Below are 15,664 nucleotides of genomic sequence, written 5' to 3' on the forward strand. Positions count from 1 at the left end.
GCTATGCATACTATGTAGTATGCTAGTGTGTGTATTGGGATACACTAGATAAACACGGTCACAGATTGCACTACAGGAACAAACAGCCAGTCTCTTTGGCTTGTTGAAACCATCCTTACCTCTAGCATGTCAGCAGCTTTAGAATAGAAAGACCAGACTTATCTAGTGTTTGCATCTGTTTTTTTTACTAGGGAAACAACTCCAGAAACAAAGCTAAACCACATTAGATACTCGTTATTAGACTCAACCATAATGTCTTATTCCTTGTCATAACCTATTTTCTTCTAAGAAAACAAGTGCAAACTCTTCATAAATCTGTCTCTTAAAAGAGAGAGAATTTCTATCAATCGAGCAAAGTTTAATCCTAAAATGATGTCAATCAGAAATAAAACAATGTAGACTACATGTCAAGAATGACATCAAGGTTTGCAAAACCGTTTGGTTAGGGATCCCCCCCTCTTGTTTATGGGTCATTCTTTATTTCAGAGCCAAATGGATGTGTACTGGTTAAGTATTCAACTGAGCCACTGGATGACAACTTTGTCGGTGTTAATGTCTCCATTTATTAAACATTGCTTTGTTGATAGCCTTTGTAAGTGTACGTTCACAAAACCAATGGGATCTGATTGGAGTAGGCTATAGCAGGAGAAAACCTTTCCCATTGGCTTCTTTATTCACCAATTAGACCGCATACATTTTTGCTAGATTCCTGATTGGTTGGAGATCCTCCCGACTTCCTGAATCTGCTTGTGCATTGCAGCTGGTAGTGAGTGGTGACAATTATATCTAGACTTCCTCTCTTCCCTCGCAGTGATATGTTATATTGTTGTACTACCTCCTGATGAGCTTGGCAGTCAAATAGAGACAGGGTTGGGGGTCATGGTGACATCATAACCTGTCTCTAATCCTAGATGCCGGTTTGGGCAACTTGATATACCATATGCAAATAAAAATAATGATATCCTCATATGTTTGACTAGACACCGAACACAGATATTTGTAACAGCACATTTTGAGGTAGTCCTCGAAATGGAATAATATGCAATAATGTTTTCTGTATTTTGCTATGTCAGATCGCTGAATTACAACACCCTGAAGTGATATTAAGGTACATGCAATATATTTTACTGGCTTCAATTGACCTACATTCTATTGCTTAACTATGGCAACTATGTGAACTATGGTCTATAAACAGAATATAATAGATGTCATTTGAACCCACTATGTATAAATAGAATAGTACAGAAAAGTTGATCTAGCTCAGTTATTGTTGCAGTGGATGGGAAATTACCTAGAATCTCTCTTTCTATACCAGTAAGGTTGACAATTAACTTCTCAGGAAATGTTTGCATTTTTCTCTACGGTGTTTTCTTGGCTGCAAGGGTCAAGCAAAGTGCATTACAGTCAAAATTAAACAGAATGACATTGCATAAAGTTATTCAAAGGAAAGTCTTAATGGAATAACTTGCTCACAAATTAATGTTTCTTCTTGTCCATGTCTGAATGTTGATTTCTCCCGTTTTTTATATGGTTTCTTGTATTCAATAATTATTGTTCTGTTGATTTGGTGAGGTATTTTACATAAACCCTTCATGTTCTAATGATTTAACAATGCATTGAGAACCCCTTGATCAGTGTTCAGTTTGACGCCATGCTTTGTGTAGCTAGGTTTTACCCCCAATTATTGTTTCCATGTGTAGTTCCTTTTCCAAAGGATGTACGATCAATAGTTTCTACCGTTTCCTCTCTCTGGATTTTAGATTGAATTGTTAATATTAATTAAGGTTATATACAATGTCCAGCAGAATAATTAAATGTAGTGTGTCACTATCCTCTTATGTGGAAAAGGTTTGGAGTTCAGGATTTGGTTTTTGTTAACCTCAAGAAATCAGATCTGGCACAGACTATGACTAACTAGATGAGAATGAAGAAAGCGTTAAAGGATTGTGGTAATCTTAACCAATTAACTGATCAAATTACGTATCTTAGAAAAACAAAAAGACACAACTGTTTATAGACTAACTTTGCTGCTACCTTCCAAATAACCCAAATAATTCGTAATGCACAATCACATTTTGGAGAGAGCGGTTTCTTTTTCAGTGATACTATGACTCTTTATTCTTAGAAATATCCCAATGTCACCGAGATGCCCAATCCAAAATCAACACCTCTGAATCCCCCCTTAGAGACCTGAAAGAACAGGATGCCATTATAGGCTCACACCTATTTGTTCAGATATACAATGGGCGATTCAGGAAGTGTGTAGAGGGAGGGGCTGATTTGGGACCGGATCAATCGAGTTAGTGCATGCAAAATTGTAAGGTCTTTCTGTGGATCAACACTGAGCTTGTTTTGCTGTTATGGTCTTTGGTTGTCCTACCGCTCACTCTAAATCGACCCCTGCCACTAACCTTACGTATCCTATAGATCCGAAAGGATTGGATGGGTATGAGAAAGATGGTACTAGCTCCATTTTGCCCTTTTGATAGGCTTATTGGCATTTTGAGGCATATTGCTTACACCTATCCAAACCTTTCGTATCTTAAATGTCTAGTGGAAGTAGGGGGCGGTGAGTCAATCTAGAATGTGTCTGTTTGTTCTTTGAATACTAACACGGGTCTCTTTTTGTATGTGACAACCCCTCTATATTCAACCGTTATATATCATGGTGCTACATATATATTTGATAAAGTGATTATTAGTTATTTTATTGGGGAAATAATTCTCATTAACTGTAATTATGAATGGAGGGGCTTAAGTTATGTTTTGGTGTTTTATTTTGGATACAAATAACAATGATTTGTTAAAAATGTATAATATTGAAATTATTAACACACCCTTGTGGTAGAAATTTGGTTGCAATGTGGTTTGTACATCTCTATCTAGATACATGAGGTTTCCGTTCTTTCTTCTGGTCATTTTGTGCTGTGATTGAGGTTTGATAGACAATACCTTGAATTTGTAAATAAACCAAATGTTTGGGGACATAATATTGGTTGTATTATTTTTGTCTTTTGTTTCCAAGTATTGCAAACTGTTTCCGCATGGCTGTGAAAAGGTATCTGTTAACAATTTTTGTAAGAAACACATTTTTTTACGCTGATTAAAATGATACTTATAAATTACCATATTTGTCAATGCCGATTTTTTATTTTTTTTATTTTTTATCTGTCTTTGTAGTTCTATAGGTTACTTCACCTCTATGCTGTTTGAACCAGAGGAGGCTGGTGGGAGAAACTATAGTAATTGATACCGTTCTGTTTATTCCAACACATTAAACACATGAAAACCACGTTTGACTCTGTTCCGTGTATTCCATTTCAGCCATTATTACAATGAGCCTGTCCTCCTATAGCTCCTCCCACCAGCCTCCTTTGGTTTAAACACCACAGGAAATTAGTTTTTTCCAATTGCTAACACACTAAAATGACATGCACAGCACAATTATTTAAACTGACACACAGAGAGCAAAACCTCTTCTCAAGTCTCCAAAAGTCAACACATTTTCTGCTTTACACACATTTTGCAATTCAACATGGCACTTTTTAAATGCACTGCACACGGTTCTCTGCATAAGACACAACAATCTGACATAAAGTCACATGTTTGCCATTTCAAAACACTGCCATTCAAAATGACACTACATGAGCTAATTGGCCAATACATGTGCCACCTGGCCAAACACCTCAATGGTTAGTTGTTACCACTTCAATCAGGAAGTAAGCACTATGAAAAGACCACAGGTGAGCACCTTTTGTTTTACAACAACAATGGAAGCTGTTGCTGAGAGAGGGAGAGGGAGGGTGAGAGGTAGGGGTAGAGCTGGTAGAGGAGTTCATGGCCACAGAAGACAACTTTCAAATGAAATCAGAGCAACCTTAGTTGATCATGTCATCAACCATGGGCTGACAATGCGAGAGGCTGGACATAGAGTGCAGCCCAACTTGAGCCGTTTTACTGTCGCCTGTGTCATCTGGACATTTAGACTGGAGTACAGGTATGTAACCAACATTTCTTTCACACTATGTAGTACACCCAATGTCATAGAGTATCAGTTGGGTGACACCTGTTTACTTCATGAATGGCTGTCATACACTAACTGCACAAATTTCCTGTAGAATTTACTCTACTGTGGGGGAAATATCTTTAGGCTGCATTGTCCAAGCCCTATTTTTTTTGTTTTTCTAAAGGACTGAGAGACGCAACCATGGTGGAGGAAGGGGCTAAATGTTCACCGGGGTACAGGAAGCTGCCATTGTAAACTTGGTTTTGGAAAATAATGAAATCAGATTACGAGAAATCCAAAGCCACATCATCCAAGACAACATCATATTCAACAACATTCAACAAGTCAGTCTGTCCACATTGGCTCACATTCTCAAGCGAAACCAAATCAGAATGAAACAACTTTATAAGGTGCCGTTTGTGAGAAACTCTCAAAGAAACAAAGAGGTCAGACGAGCATATGTGGACGTAAGTACAATATTGACTGCAGTACACTACACGCAACATTGTTTCCCAGTGTACTGGATAACACCATATTGACTGCTTTTGTTCTTTGTTTTCAGGGAGTACTGGAAATGGATGCTCATGCAATCCCACATGAGTTCATCTTTATAGATGAGGCTGGGTTCAACCTAGCAAAGACCAGAAGGGGGAGAAACGTCATTGGCCACAGAGCCATTATAGATGTTCCTGGCCAACGTGGTGGGAACATCACAATGTGCGCTGCCATCTCCAATACGCATAGTGTCCTCCACCGTCATGCCAACCTTGGACCATACAACACAGCCCATATTCTCACATTTCTGGACAGACTCCACAACATTCTCACACCACCAGAGCGTATGAATGATGCAGACCATCAAAGAACCTGGTATGTTGTAGTATGGGACAACGTGAGCTTTCATCGTGCAGCCCCAGTCCAAAACTGGTTTGCTGACCACCCACCATTTCTCGTGCAATACCTCCCACCATACTCACCATTTCTGAACCCCATAGAAGAGTTATTTTCGGCATGGCGGTGGAAGAAGGTATATGACCGGCAGCCCTTTGTGCGCATGCCTCTTGTGCAGGCTATGGAAGAGGCATGTGATGAGATTGATATGGGTGCGATTCAGGGATGGATAAGGCACTCAATGCGCTTCTTCCCTCGATGTCTGGCAAGGGAAGATATTGCCTGTGATGTGGACGAGGCGTTGTGGCCAGACCCAGCTGTGCGGCAAGATGCTGCCTAATTATTTTTCTTGCCTCTTTTGTTTTCTATATTTTTTTTCTGCACTTTTCTTTTTCAGTTTACTGTTTTTTTGTGAGCATATTTTTGTTCAGTCCAATGTAAATATATCTGCTGTGCATATGTTGCACTGACTTGTTTGGTGAAAAATTTAAAATAAAAAGTTTCAACAGCATGTGTGTGTGTATCTGCAAATATTTCTGTGCATCTGAATAATTTTCTACAATTTCAACTATTTTAGTATTATGGCAAAGCATACTAAAGATGAGAGTGCTTTTCATTATGCCCAACAGTGTGTAGTTGGTTAGACAAAAATCTGGTAATATGAATGAAGTGTGTGCCATTTCGTGCAAATGTTTGATTTTGATAATGCTATATGTAGTAGTTTTGGTTGCAGTGCTTCATTTTGAAGGATATATGAGGTATTTTGCAGTTTGGGTGTGTGGTTTTGTGAATTGTGTTAAGTATTTTGATAAAACCAGCCTAGTTTGCAGAATTGTGTTTTAGCAATTGGGAAAAACTATAAAGACGCCATGAAAAGATGTGGTCGAAAAGTCGTATGAAGTAGAATGAGGTAATTCAGTGGTGGAAAAAGTACTAAATTCTCATTCTTGAGTAAAAGTAAATATACCTTTAATAGAAATTGACTCAAGGAAAAGTGAATGTTACCCAGTAAAATAATACTTGAGTAAAAGTAAAAGTATTTGATTTTAAATATACTTAAGTATCAAAACTAAATGTAGTTGCTAAAATATACTTAAATATCAAAAGTAAAAGTATGAATAACTTAAAATTCCTTATATTAAGCAAACCAGTTTATTTATTTACGGATAGCCAGGGGCACACTCCAACACTCCAACATAATTTAAAAACAAAGCGTTTGTGTTTAGTGAGTGCCAGATCAGAGGCAGTAGGAATGACCAGGGATGTTCTCTTTAAGTATACAAATTGGACCATTTCCTCTCCTGCTAAGCATTCAAAATGTAATGCGTAAGGAAAATGTATGTCGTAAAAAGTACAATTTTCTTTAGGAAGGTAGTGAAATAAAAGTTGTTGAAAATATAAATATTAAAGTACAGATACCCCAAAAAACTACTTAAGTAGTACTTTCAAGTATTTTTACTTAAGTACTTTACACCACTGTCCATTATGAAGCACACACTCCAAAATCTTTTAAACTACGGCTTCGCCTCGTCATTATAAATCCATCAGAAATGGACACGTGCATCAACTTGAGTCGGTTCAACAGAACGCCGAGAAGGCCATTGATGAGAAGATGTTCCCGGGCCGATAAGACAGACAAAATGGGGTTGGGACTTGTGGGCACCGTCCTGGAGATGAGCGCCAGACCTGAGGATTGGAGCTCTGAGGTCACTGCAGCCTGTAGTGGACACCCAGTGCGTCTCTAGAGACCCCTGCAATGAGACGGACTACGGAGATCCGCCAGATGATTTTAAGACCCTGCTGGGTTCAGGTGTTTCCAGCACTCTCACTCACACAATAGGCATCTCAGGTCAAACCTTCCCAATGACACCAGCACTATTCTAAGCATATTCTCTGTTCTCTGTGTGCATGCGTGATGCTTCCAACCTTAGTGTCATCCCAGGTCCCACCCGCTCCTCCACCATTAGCTCAACTGAGCAAAGCAGCAGATCTACAGTTAATCCCAATCTGAGATTATGGAGCCGGCTAATCCCTCTTAATGTTGGCAGTGACGAGGCCTGCCTGCTAATGTTTGAAATGTCAATCTGGTCACAGCACTGAGGCACACAAGACATGGATGCACTATTAAACCGTCTATGTTCAAAGAAAAGTTTATGTTCATGATTAAACGTACAATAACAATATAATCTATAGAAAATTGTGTGTTATAATCAGCAACAAGGAAAAATAAGGGCTTGTGATTATTTTTTTATTGGAAAGTTGAACAAATGACAATAAAAAACATATTCACTATGACAACTGTACGTGCAGAGGAATGAATGGAATCAGCGATGGACCAATTACAGATGGGTACAGAAGATGAACGGGAAGTGGTGTGGTCCAGAGTGGCCAGGAAGAGATTTATATTCCCCCTTCTAATGCTAATGGTTTGTGGATGGTAAACTGGTCCTAGACCTGTGCCTGGGGGCAACTTGTAGCCTTTAGCTCCTCAGTAGAGCCAGCTGCTGGAGCAGCTAGTGTAACTGCACAGCTCCTCAGGTTTGAACCACAGATTGATCTCTGTGTTAGCACTCTCTACTGAGTCACTGCCATGGATGATGTTCCTGAAACAATAAGGAAAGAACGATTATTATCGTTTAATGACATAAGGAAACAGATATTTAACTTTAGGGCCTATGGAGAGTTTGAAAGTACTGTAGTTGTCAAAGTGATGTAAATAGTGCCTGATAGCTGATAACGCAGGAGAGCTTGTTCTGAAGGCAGCGCTGCAGAGAGTGGGCACTAGCTGGCACAGCCACAAAGTCATAACATCTGGTTTTTAAACCTAACCATAACCCCAGACACAGGTCTAGGATCAGTGCCCTTAAAGCTCATTACTAAGCTAAGGACCCTGGGACTAAACACCTCTCTCTGCAACTGGATCCTGGACTTCCTGATGGGACGCCCCCAGGTGGTGAGGGTAGGTAACAACATCTGCCACACTGATCCTCAACATGGGGGCCCCTCAGGGGACCGTGCTCATTCCCCTCCTGTGTTCCCTGTTGACTCACGACTGCATGGCCAGGCACGACTCCAACACCATTATCAAGTTTGCCGATGACACAACAGTGATAGGCCTGATCACCGACAATGATGAGACAGCCTATAGGGAGGAGGTCAGAGACATGGCAGTGTGGTGCCAAGATAACATCCTCTCTCTCAACGTGATCAAGACAAAGGAGATGATTGTGGACTGCAGGAAAAGGAGGACCGAGCACGCCCCCATTCTCATCGATAGGGCTGTAGTGGAGATGGTTGATAGCTTCAAGTTCCTTGGTGTCCACATCACCAACAAACTATCATTGTCCAAACACACCAAGACAGTCGTGAAGAGGGCACGACAACACCTTTACTCCCTCAGGAGACCGGTTGCATGGGTCCTCAGATCCTCAAAAAGTTCTACAGCTGCAACATCAACAGCATCCTGACTGGTTGGATCACCGCCTGGTATGGAAACTGCTCGGCCTCCAACCGCAAGGCACTACATGGGGTAGTGCATAGGGCCCAGTACATCACTGGGGCCAAGCTTCCTGCCATCCAGGACCTCTATTTCAGGCGGTGTTAGAGGAAGGCCCAAAAAAATTGTCAAAGACTCCAGCCACCCTAGTCATAGACTGTTCTCTCTGCTACCACACGGCAAGCGGTACCGAAGCGCCAAGTCTAGGTCCAAAAGGCTTCTTAACAGCTTTTACCCCCAAGCCATGAGACTGCTGAACAGCTAATCAAATGGCTACCCGGACTAGTTGCATTGTCCCCACCCCACCCCCCATTTTTACGCTGCTGCTACTCTGTTTATTATCCATGCATAGTCACTTTACTTCTACCTACATGTACATATTACCTGGACTAACCGGTGCCCCCGCACATTGACTCTGTACCGGTACCCCCTGTATAGAGCCTCACTACTGTTATTTTATTCTTCCTCCTTAAATTCGTTTTTTTTTTATTTTTTATTTTACTTCAGTTTATTTTCTTAAAACTGCATTGTTGGTTAAGGGCTTGTAAGCATTTCACTGTAAGGTCTACACCTGTTGTATTCGGCGCATGTGACAAATACAATTTGATTTGAACCCTAACCTTAACGACACTGTTTACATTAAGACCAAAAAGCACATTTATGTTTTCATTAATTTTTACAATATAAACTATTTTGACCTTGCAGCCGGCCTATTTAAGGAGAAATGGCTCAATTCTGCCTCCAGGATAAGACGTATGACAATAAGCGTCAACCTGCACGGATAACGCCACCGCCCTGCAGCACAAATACTACACCCTCAGAATGGGTACGAATCCTGTCCCAGCCACCGCTCTGCATCTCCCTCGCTCTCTCGGTCTCCCCTCTCATTTCAAATCTCTCTCTGTCTGTCTAATGTGAAAATACCCCATAAAGTGTGTATCGCGATACTGGTATCGTCCTGGCCCTGATGATAATCCGATTATCCATCATAAAGTTGAAGCTTCATAGAATCTTTACATTATAGATCATTGTGTTATGTCTCGCACAGGCCTGCGATTGATTCTCACCTGCCCACTTGGATGCAGAAGTCTCCTCGGATGGTGCCGGGTTTGGAGTCAGCAGGGTTGGTCTCTCCGAGCATCACTCGGCCTGTCTTCACCACATTGAACCCTTCCCACACCTGCCACCACACACAGAGGGATAACACTTTATTAACCCATTATTCTTTCTGATCTTCCATTTCTATGCACAGCGGTCAAAAACATTTCAAAATATAAGTACTAAATCTTAACCCTCCTGTTGTGTTCCTGTCGAATTGGACCGATTCACAAGTTCTCTCTGAAAAATGTAGTTCATTTAATCTAATTGTCATAAGGTTCCATGACTTTGTCCCAGCAGGGCATCTGAACACACAAAATACATTTTTATGATTTTCATTACATTTTGGGTGTTTTATTTAACTTTTGTTCAAATGTGGTGTTCCCGGTCAAAAATGACCAGACATTAGAAATGAATGGGTGAGACTACAATTAGTGTATAAAATTTAGTTCAGGCACATGCCCATTCATCAGATGGACACACTTCCTCTCCCAGACCCCCACATGCATGTGTGTTTGAGCACACACCTCACTCCCCTTCTTGGCTTCCATGGCAACCCCCACGGGAACCTTTCTCCAACAGAATCATTCCCCCACGGGAACCACACCTGCTGGCATTCTCACAAACAATCACAACATTGTTTCAATAATATATAGAACTTTTCTCACAGCCCTGGTATATAAAGCTTTTTTAAGGCCTTGCTCACAATTCATTCTGTGGCAGCACAATGACCAAACGATATACTGTATGTGAGGCTCTTGATCATATCTTTGATCATGACACTGGTGAGGAGGAGAGAGTCCTTGTTAAACTTTGACACAAAGTCGTCTGTGATAAATGGCACAATATGTTTCATCTGAGTATTTGTTAGTCAAAATAATCCATACGTTATGCTTTTTTAACTCAAAAACGAGTTGTATGAGCTCAGGTCAATGAGGCCTACAGGCCATAAATAGCAAATAGAAGTTCAAAACTTGTAATGTTCACAAGAACTTCAGTTGATAAGAAGATCTAACACAACATTAGGTGATAATATATGTATTATTATGGATTTATAATCAGCTATAATAGGGCGGTCATTTTGGACCGGAAACACAGAATGAATTAACATGAAACGAACACAACAGGAGGGTTAATATGTTGACGCCTGGAGGATCAAAGTTATGATCGGACATTGGTACAGGTAGCGAATGTGTTTATGGTGAAATTTATGGTGCAGTTCCCTGTTACAGGAGGTATTAGGAACCACAGTTCCCTGTTGCAGGAGGTATTAGGAACCACAGTTCCCTGTTGCAGGAGGTATTAGGAACCACAGTTCCCTGTTGCAGGAGGTAATAGGAACCACAGTTCCCTGTTGCAGGAGGTATTAGGAACCACAGTTCCCTGTTGAAGGAGGTATTAGGAACCACAGTTCCCTGTTGAAGGAGGTATTAGGAACCACAGTTCCCTGTTGCAGGAGGTAATAGGAACCACAGTTCCCTGTTGCAGGAGGTATTAGGAACCACAGTTCCCTGTTGCAGGAGGTATTAGGAACCACAGTTCCCTGTTGCAGGAGGTATTAGGAACCACAGTTCCCTGTTGCAGGAGGAATTAGGAACCACAGTTCCCTGTTGCAGGAGGAATTAGGAACCACAGTTCCCTGTTGCAGGAGGTATTAGGAACCACAGTTCCCTGTTGCAGGAGGTAATAGGAACCACAGTTCCCTGTTGCAGGAGGTATTAGGAACCACAGTTCCCTGTTGCAGGAGGTATTAGGAACCACAGTTCCCTGTTGCAGGAGGTATTAGGAACCACAGTTCCCTGTTGCAGGAGGTATTAGGAACCACAGTTCCCTGTTGCAGGAGGTATTAGGAACCACAGTCCCCTGTTGCAGGAGGTATTAGGAACCACAGCATTACAATGTGTAGGCTTCTCTGTCTTCTTGTAGGAGAAACTAGACACATCATGTCAATGAAGACAACAAGGAATGTTTGTCTTACCATAGCCACCACTGGGCCTGAGGTCATGTAGCTGACGAGACCAGGGAAGAAGGGTCTGTCCTTCAGGTCGGCATAGTGCTCCTTCAGCAGAGACTCTGGGGCCTGGGTTAGTCAGACACAACAACAGCCACAACCGTCAATAACCCATCATAACCATAGTGACACACACAAGGCATAACACGGCAAAATACAGTGGGCTGTGTTGAACATCAGTTGTAGAATCGATTGGAGCAAAGGATCCTGTAACAATCATGTCGACAACATTTATTTCATGATTTAGCAGACTCTCTCAATACGGTAAAGCTACAGCCAATATCTGGAGAGCTCCAGTGTACAAAACATTAAGAACACCTTCCTAATATTGAGTTGTACCCCTTTTGCCATCAGAACAGCCTCAACTCATCGGGGCATGGACTCTACAAGGTGTCGAAAGCATTCCACAGGAATGCTGGCCCATGTTGACTCCAATGCTTCCCACAGTTGGGTCAAGTTGGCTGGATGTCCTTTGGGTAGTGGACCATTCTTGACACAAATGGAAAACTGTTAAGCATGAAAAATTCAGCAGCAATGCAGTTCTTGACACACTTAAACTGGTGCGCCTGGCACCTACTACCATACCCTGTTCAAAGGCACTGAAATATTTTGTCTTGCCCATTCACCCTCTGAATGGCACACATACATATCTCAATTGTCTCAAGGCTTAAAAATCCTTCTTTAACCTGTCTCCTCCCATTAATCTACACTGATTGAAGTGGATTTAACAAGCGACATCAATAAAGGATAAAAGCTTTCACCTGGATTCACATGGTCAGTCTATGTCATGGAAAGAGTTCTTAATGTTTTGTACATTCACAGGAAGTCACCAGAGCTTATAACTAGGAACCAGTTGACTGCATGTGCTTAACCCTGAAATAGCCCACCGTAAACAGAGAGACTATTATCAGTGGGCCCTCCTGATCCCTGGGTTCGGGGGTCACAGGCAGCCTTCCTGGCCACAGACCAACACACAGAGGATCAGGAGACAACACTCAATGCTAATCACACCTGTGGATAAGAATAGTCAGCAAGATCCTCTATACTGTATTCCACCCTAATGTAGCCTACTGTACATTACCCTACTGTACAGTACCCTACTGTACATTACCCTACTGTAGCCTACTGTACAGTACCCCACTGTACCCTACTGTACAGTACCCCACTGTACCCTACTGTACAGTACCCCACCCTACCCTACTGTACAGTACCCCACTGCACCCTACTGTACAGTACCCCACAGTAGCCTAATGTACAGTACAGTACCCTACTGTACAGTACCCCACTGTAGCCTACTGTACAGCACCCTACTGTACAGTACCCACTGTACAGTACCCTACCCTACTGTACATACCCTACTGTAGCCTACTGTACAGTACCCCACTGTAGCCTACTGTACAGTACAGTACCCTACTGTACAGTACCCCACTGTAGCCTACTGTACAGTACCCCACTGTAGCCTACTGTACAGTACAGAACCCTACTGTACAGTACCCAACTGTAGCCTACTGTACAGCACCCTACTGTACAGTACCCACTATACAGTACCCTACCCTACTGTACATACCCTACTGTAGCCTACTGTACAGTACCCCACTGTAGTCTACCCTACTGTAGCCTACTGTACAGTACCCTACCCTACTGTACCCCACTGTAGCCTACTGTACAGTACCCTACCCTACTGTACAGTACCCCACTGTAGTCTACCCCACTGTACAGCACCCTACTGTACAGCACCCTACTGTAGCCTACTGTACAGCACCCTACAGTACAGCACCCTACTGTACCCATACTGCACTGTACCCATACTGCACTCAGTGGTGGTTGGTGTCGTTTAAGATGAAGCAGGACGATCATTGTTTTTATGAGCATGGCTTTATTTCTAAATGCACCATATTGGATGACGGTCATTCATATTCCATTCACCCAGTTCAACATAACAATGATAGGTTTAGGCTACTACATGATACTCTAATGTTCCCTATACCCACGATGAGGTTGCTACAACCTAGCCTGTTAATGAAAGTTTACAATGTAGGTGCACTCAGGTCGAGAGAAATTTGAGTAATCAAGGTGACAGACAGCGACATATTCAATACCGCCTTGCACACTCTTGCCTGCATCTAGCTGATCCAGTGTGTAATCATTAGTCCAACAGTCTCAAATAAGAGAGTTTATAAGGGACAAATTCAGGTATGTTTATCCAAGTGGAGGCTGCTGAGGGGAGAACGGCTCATAATAATGTCTTGAATGGAGTGAATGGAACGGTATAAAACATATGAAAACCATGTGTTAGATGCCATTCCATTTACTCCATTCTAGCCATTATTATGAGCCGTCCTCCCCTCACCAGCCTCCACTGGTTGATCCCCGTTTTGTTGTTTGCTTCCGTTTAAGAAAGTTTTTCAACAGAATCTGTGGAATGAATACAGTCAGTTACACCAGCGGCCCCGGTGGCAATAAATTAATTAAACCAAAAGCTTACCTTGGAAGAGTTCCAGTGTTGGATAGCCATAGCCAGCTAGCTAACATAGCATCCCTCTCTGTTTGAGTAGGCTAAACTAGCTAGCTGCATTCGCTAGTTAAGTGAAAGAAAAATACAACGAAATATCCCTCTCTCGCTTCTCCTTCATTTTTGCTCAAAACTGTTCAACTATTTTCTTTCTCTCTCTTTGAGTCAACTACTCACCACATTTCATGTACTGCAGTGCTATCTCGTTGTAGCTTATGCTTTCAGTACTAGATTCATTCTCTGATCCTTTGATTGGGTGAACAACATGTCCGTTCATGCTGCAAGAGCTCAGATAGGTTGGAGGACATCCTCCGGAAGTTGTCATAATTACTGTGTAAGTCTACGGAAGGGGGTGATGGAAGAACCATGAGCCACCTAGGTTTTGTATTGAAGTCAATGTACCCAGAGGAGGATGGAAGCTAGCTGTCCTCCGGCTACACCATGGTGCTACCCTACATACAGAGTGCTGTTGAAGCTACTGTAGACCTTCATTGCAAAACAGTGTATTTTAATCAATTATCTGGTGACGTGAATATATTTTCTATAGTTACTCTAATGTACAAATGTACCCGACTTTACCCTAATGTACTCTACTATACTGTAGCCTACTGTACTCTACTGTATTGTATGTCCAATCATTGTGTATTGGCACAAGTTCTTGCTTAGTTGGTATTTTATTAGGATCCCCATTAACTGTTGCAAAAGCAGGAGCTACTCTTCCTAGGGTCCACACAAAACATGAAATAATACTGAACATTAATAGAAAAGAACAGCACTACAAATATATATTTTTAAAGGCACATGTAGCCTACATATCAATGCATACACACAAACTATAGTTGACTTTTGTCATGGTTCAAGACACATGTTTTTTTTTTAAAGAATATCTGTCAGATAGCTGGTTTACATAATGGACAGGCCTGCCATTCAGTCCTAATTATTGGTTAATAATGTTCTGAAAGTGAAAAGGATTATATGGTTTACATCTGAAATAAAAGAGATTACAGTCAGTAGAATAACGTACCTTGATGAATTTCATCCCCACCATTTTGAAGCCCTTCAGCTCAAATCTCTTGATGATATCGCCGACAAGCCTTCTCTGAACTCCATCTGGCTTGATGGCAATGAAAGTCCGCTCCTCGTTTGACATGGCGCTATAAGGACAGAACATGACAGTAGAAAGAGAGAGAGGTACACAGTGATGAGGAGAGAGAGAATAGAGAGAGGGAGCGTGTGATGGGAGAGAGAATAGAGAGAGAGAATGTGATGAGAGAGAGGGGGGTTAAGAGAGAAAGAGGGGGTAGAGGAGAGAGAGTAAATAAACAAGCAAATTCCACTGAATATCAGTGCAAACAACGTTACTTACGTGCATTTGGCACATTGGGTTTTGAGTCGCGGTGCCGAGGCCCTCGACCCCATCACGGGACAATCTCATGAATAGAGACACAGACACTGCACACCGGACTCCCATTGCAAGGTAACCCCTCTAACTTTGCATTTGAAGTCTGACAACTGTCATGCTCTGTAAGGTCTTTGACTCGCTGCCAGAAGGTAATCTTCCATAATCACCTGCATCAAAATCACATTTGCGCATGACCAGAAGTGTGCCGCTCAGTATGCACATAATCCTCTTTACATTTAAATAGCTAC

At 41.8% G+C, this 15,664-nt stretch overlaps 1 protein-coding gene across 1 annotated transcript; it reads right to left on the reverse strand.

The window, feature by feature from the left end:
* Positions 1–7,145: 7,145 nt before the first annotated feature.
* On the reverse strand, positions 7,146–15,168 carry LOC100136353 (nucleoside diphosphate kinase; the record flags this gene model as incomplete). The annotated part of the gene is given in 4 exon segments (NM_001123526.1): positions 7,146–7,500; positions 9,461–9,573; positions 11,470–11,571; positions 15,039–15,168. Coding segments are annotated over 4 exon segments (456 nt in total). The 3' UTR covers positions 7,146–7,385.
* Between the last annotated feature and the right edge of the window lie 496 nt (positions 15,169–15,664).

This window comes from Salmo salar, chromosome ssa19 (genome assembly GCF_905237065.1).
Source record: "Salmo salar chromosome ssa19, Ssal_v3.1, whole genome shotgun sequence".
NCBI classification, from domain to species: Eukaryota; Metazoa; Chordata; class Actinopteri; order Salmoniformes; family Salmonidae; genus Salmo; species Salmo salar.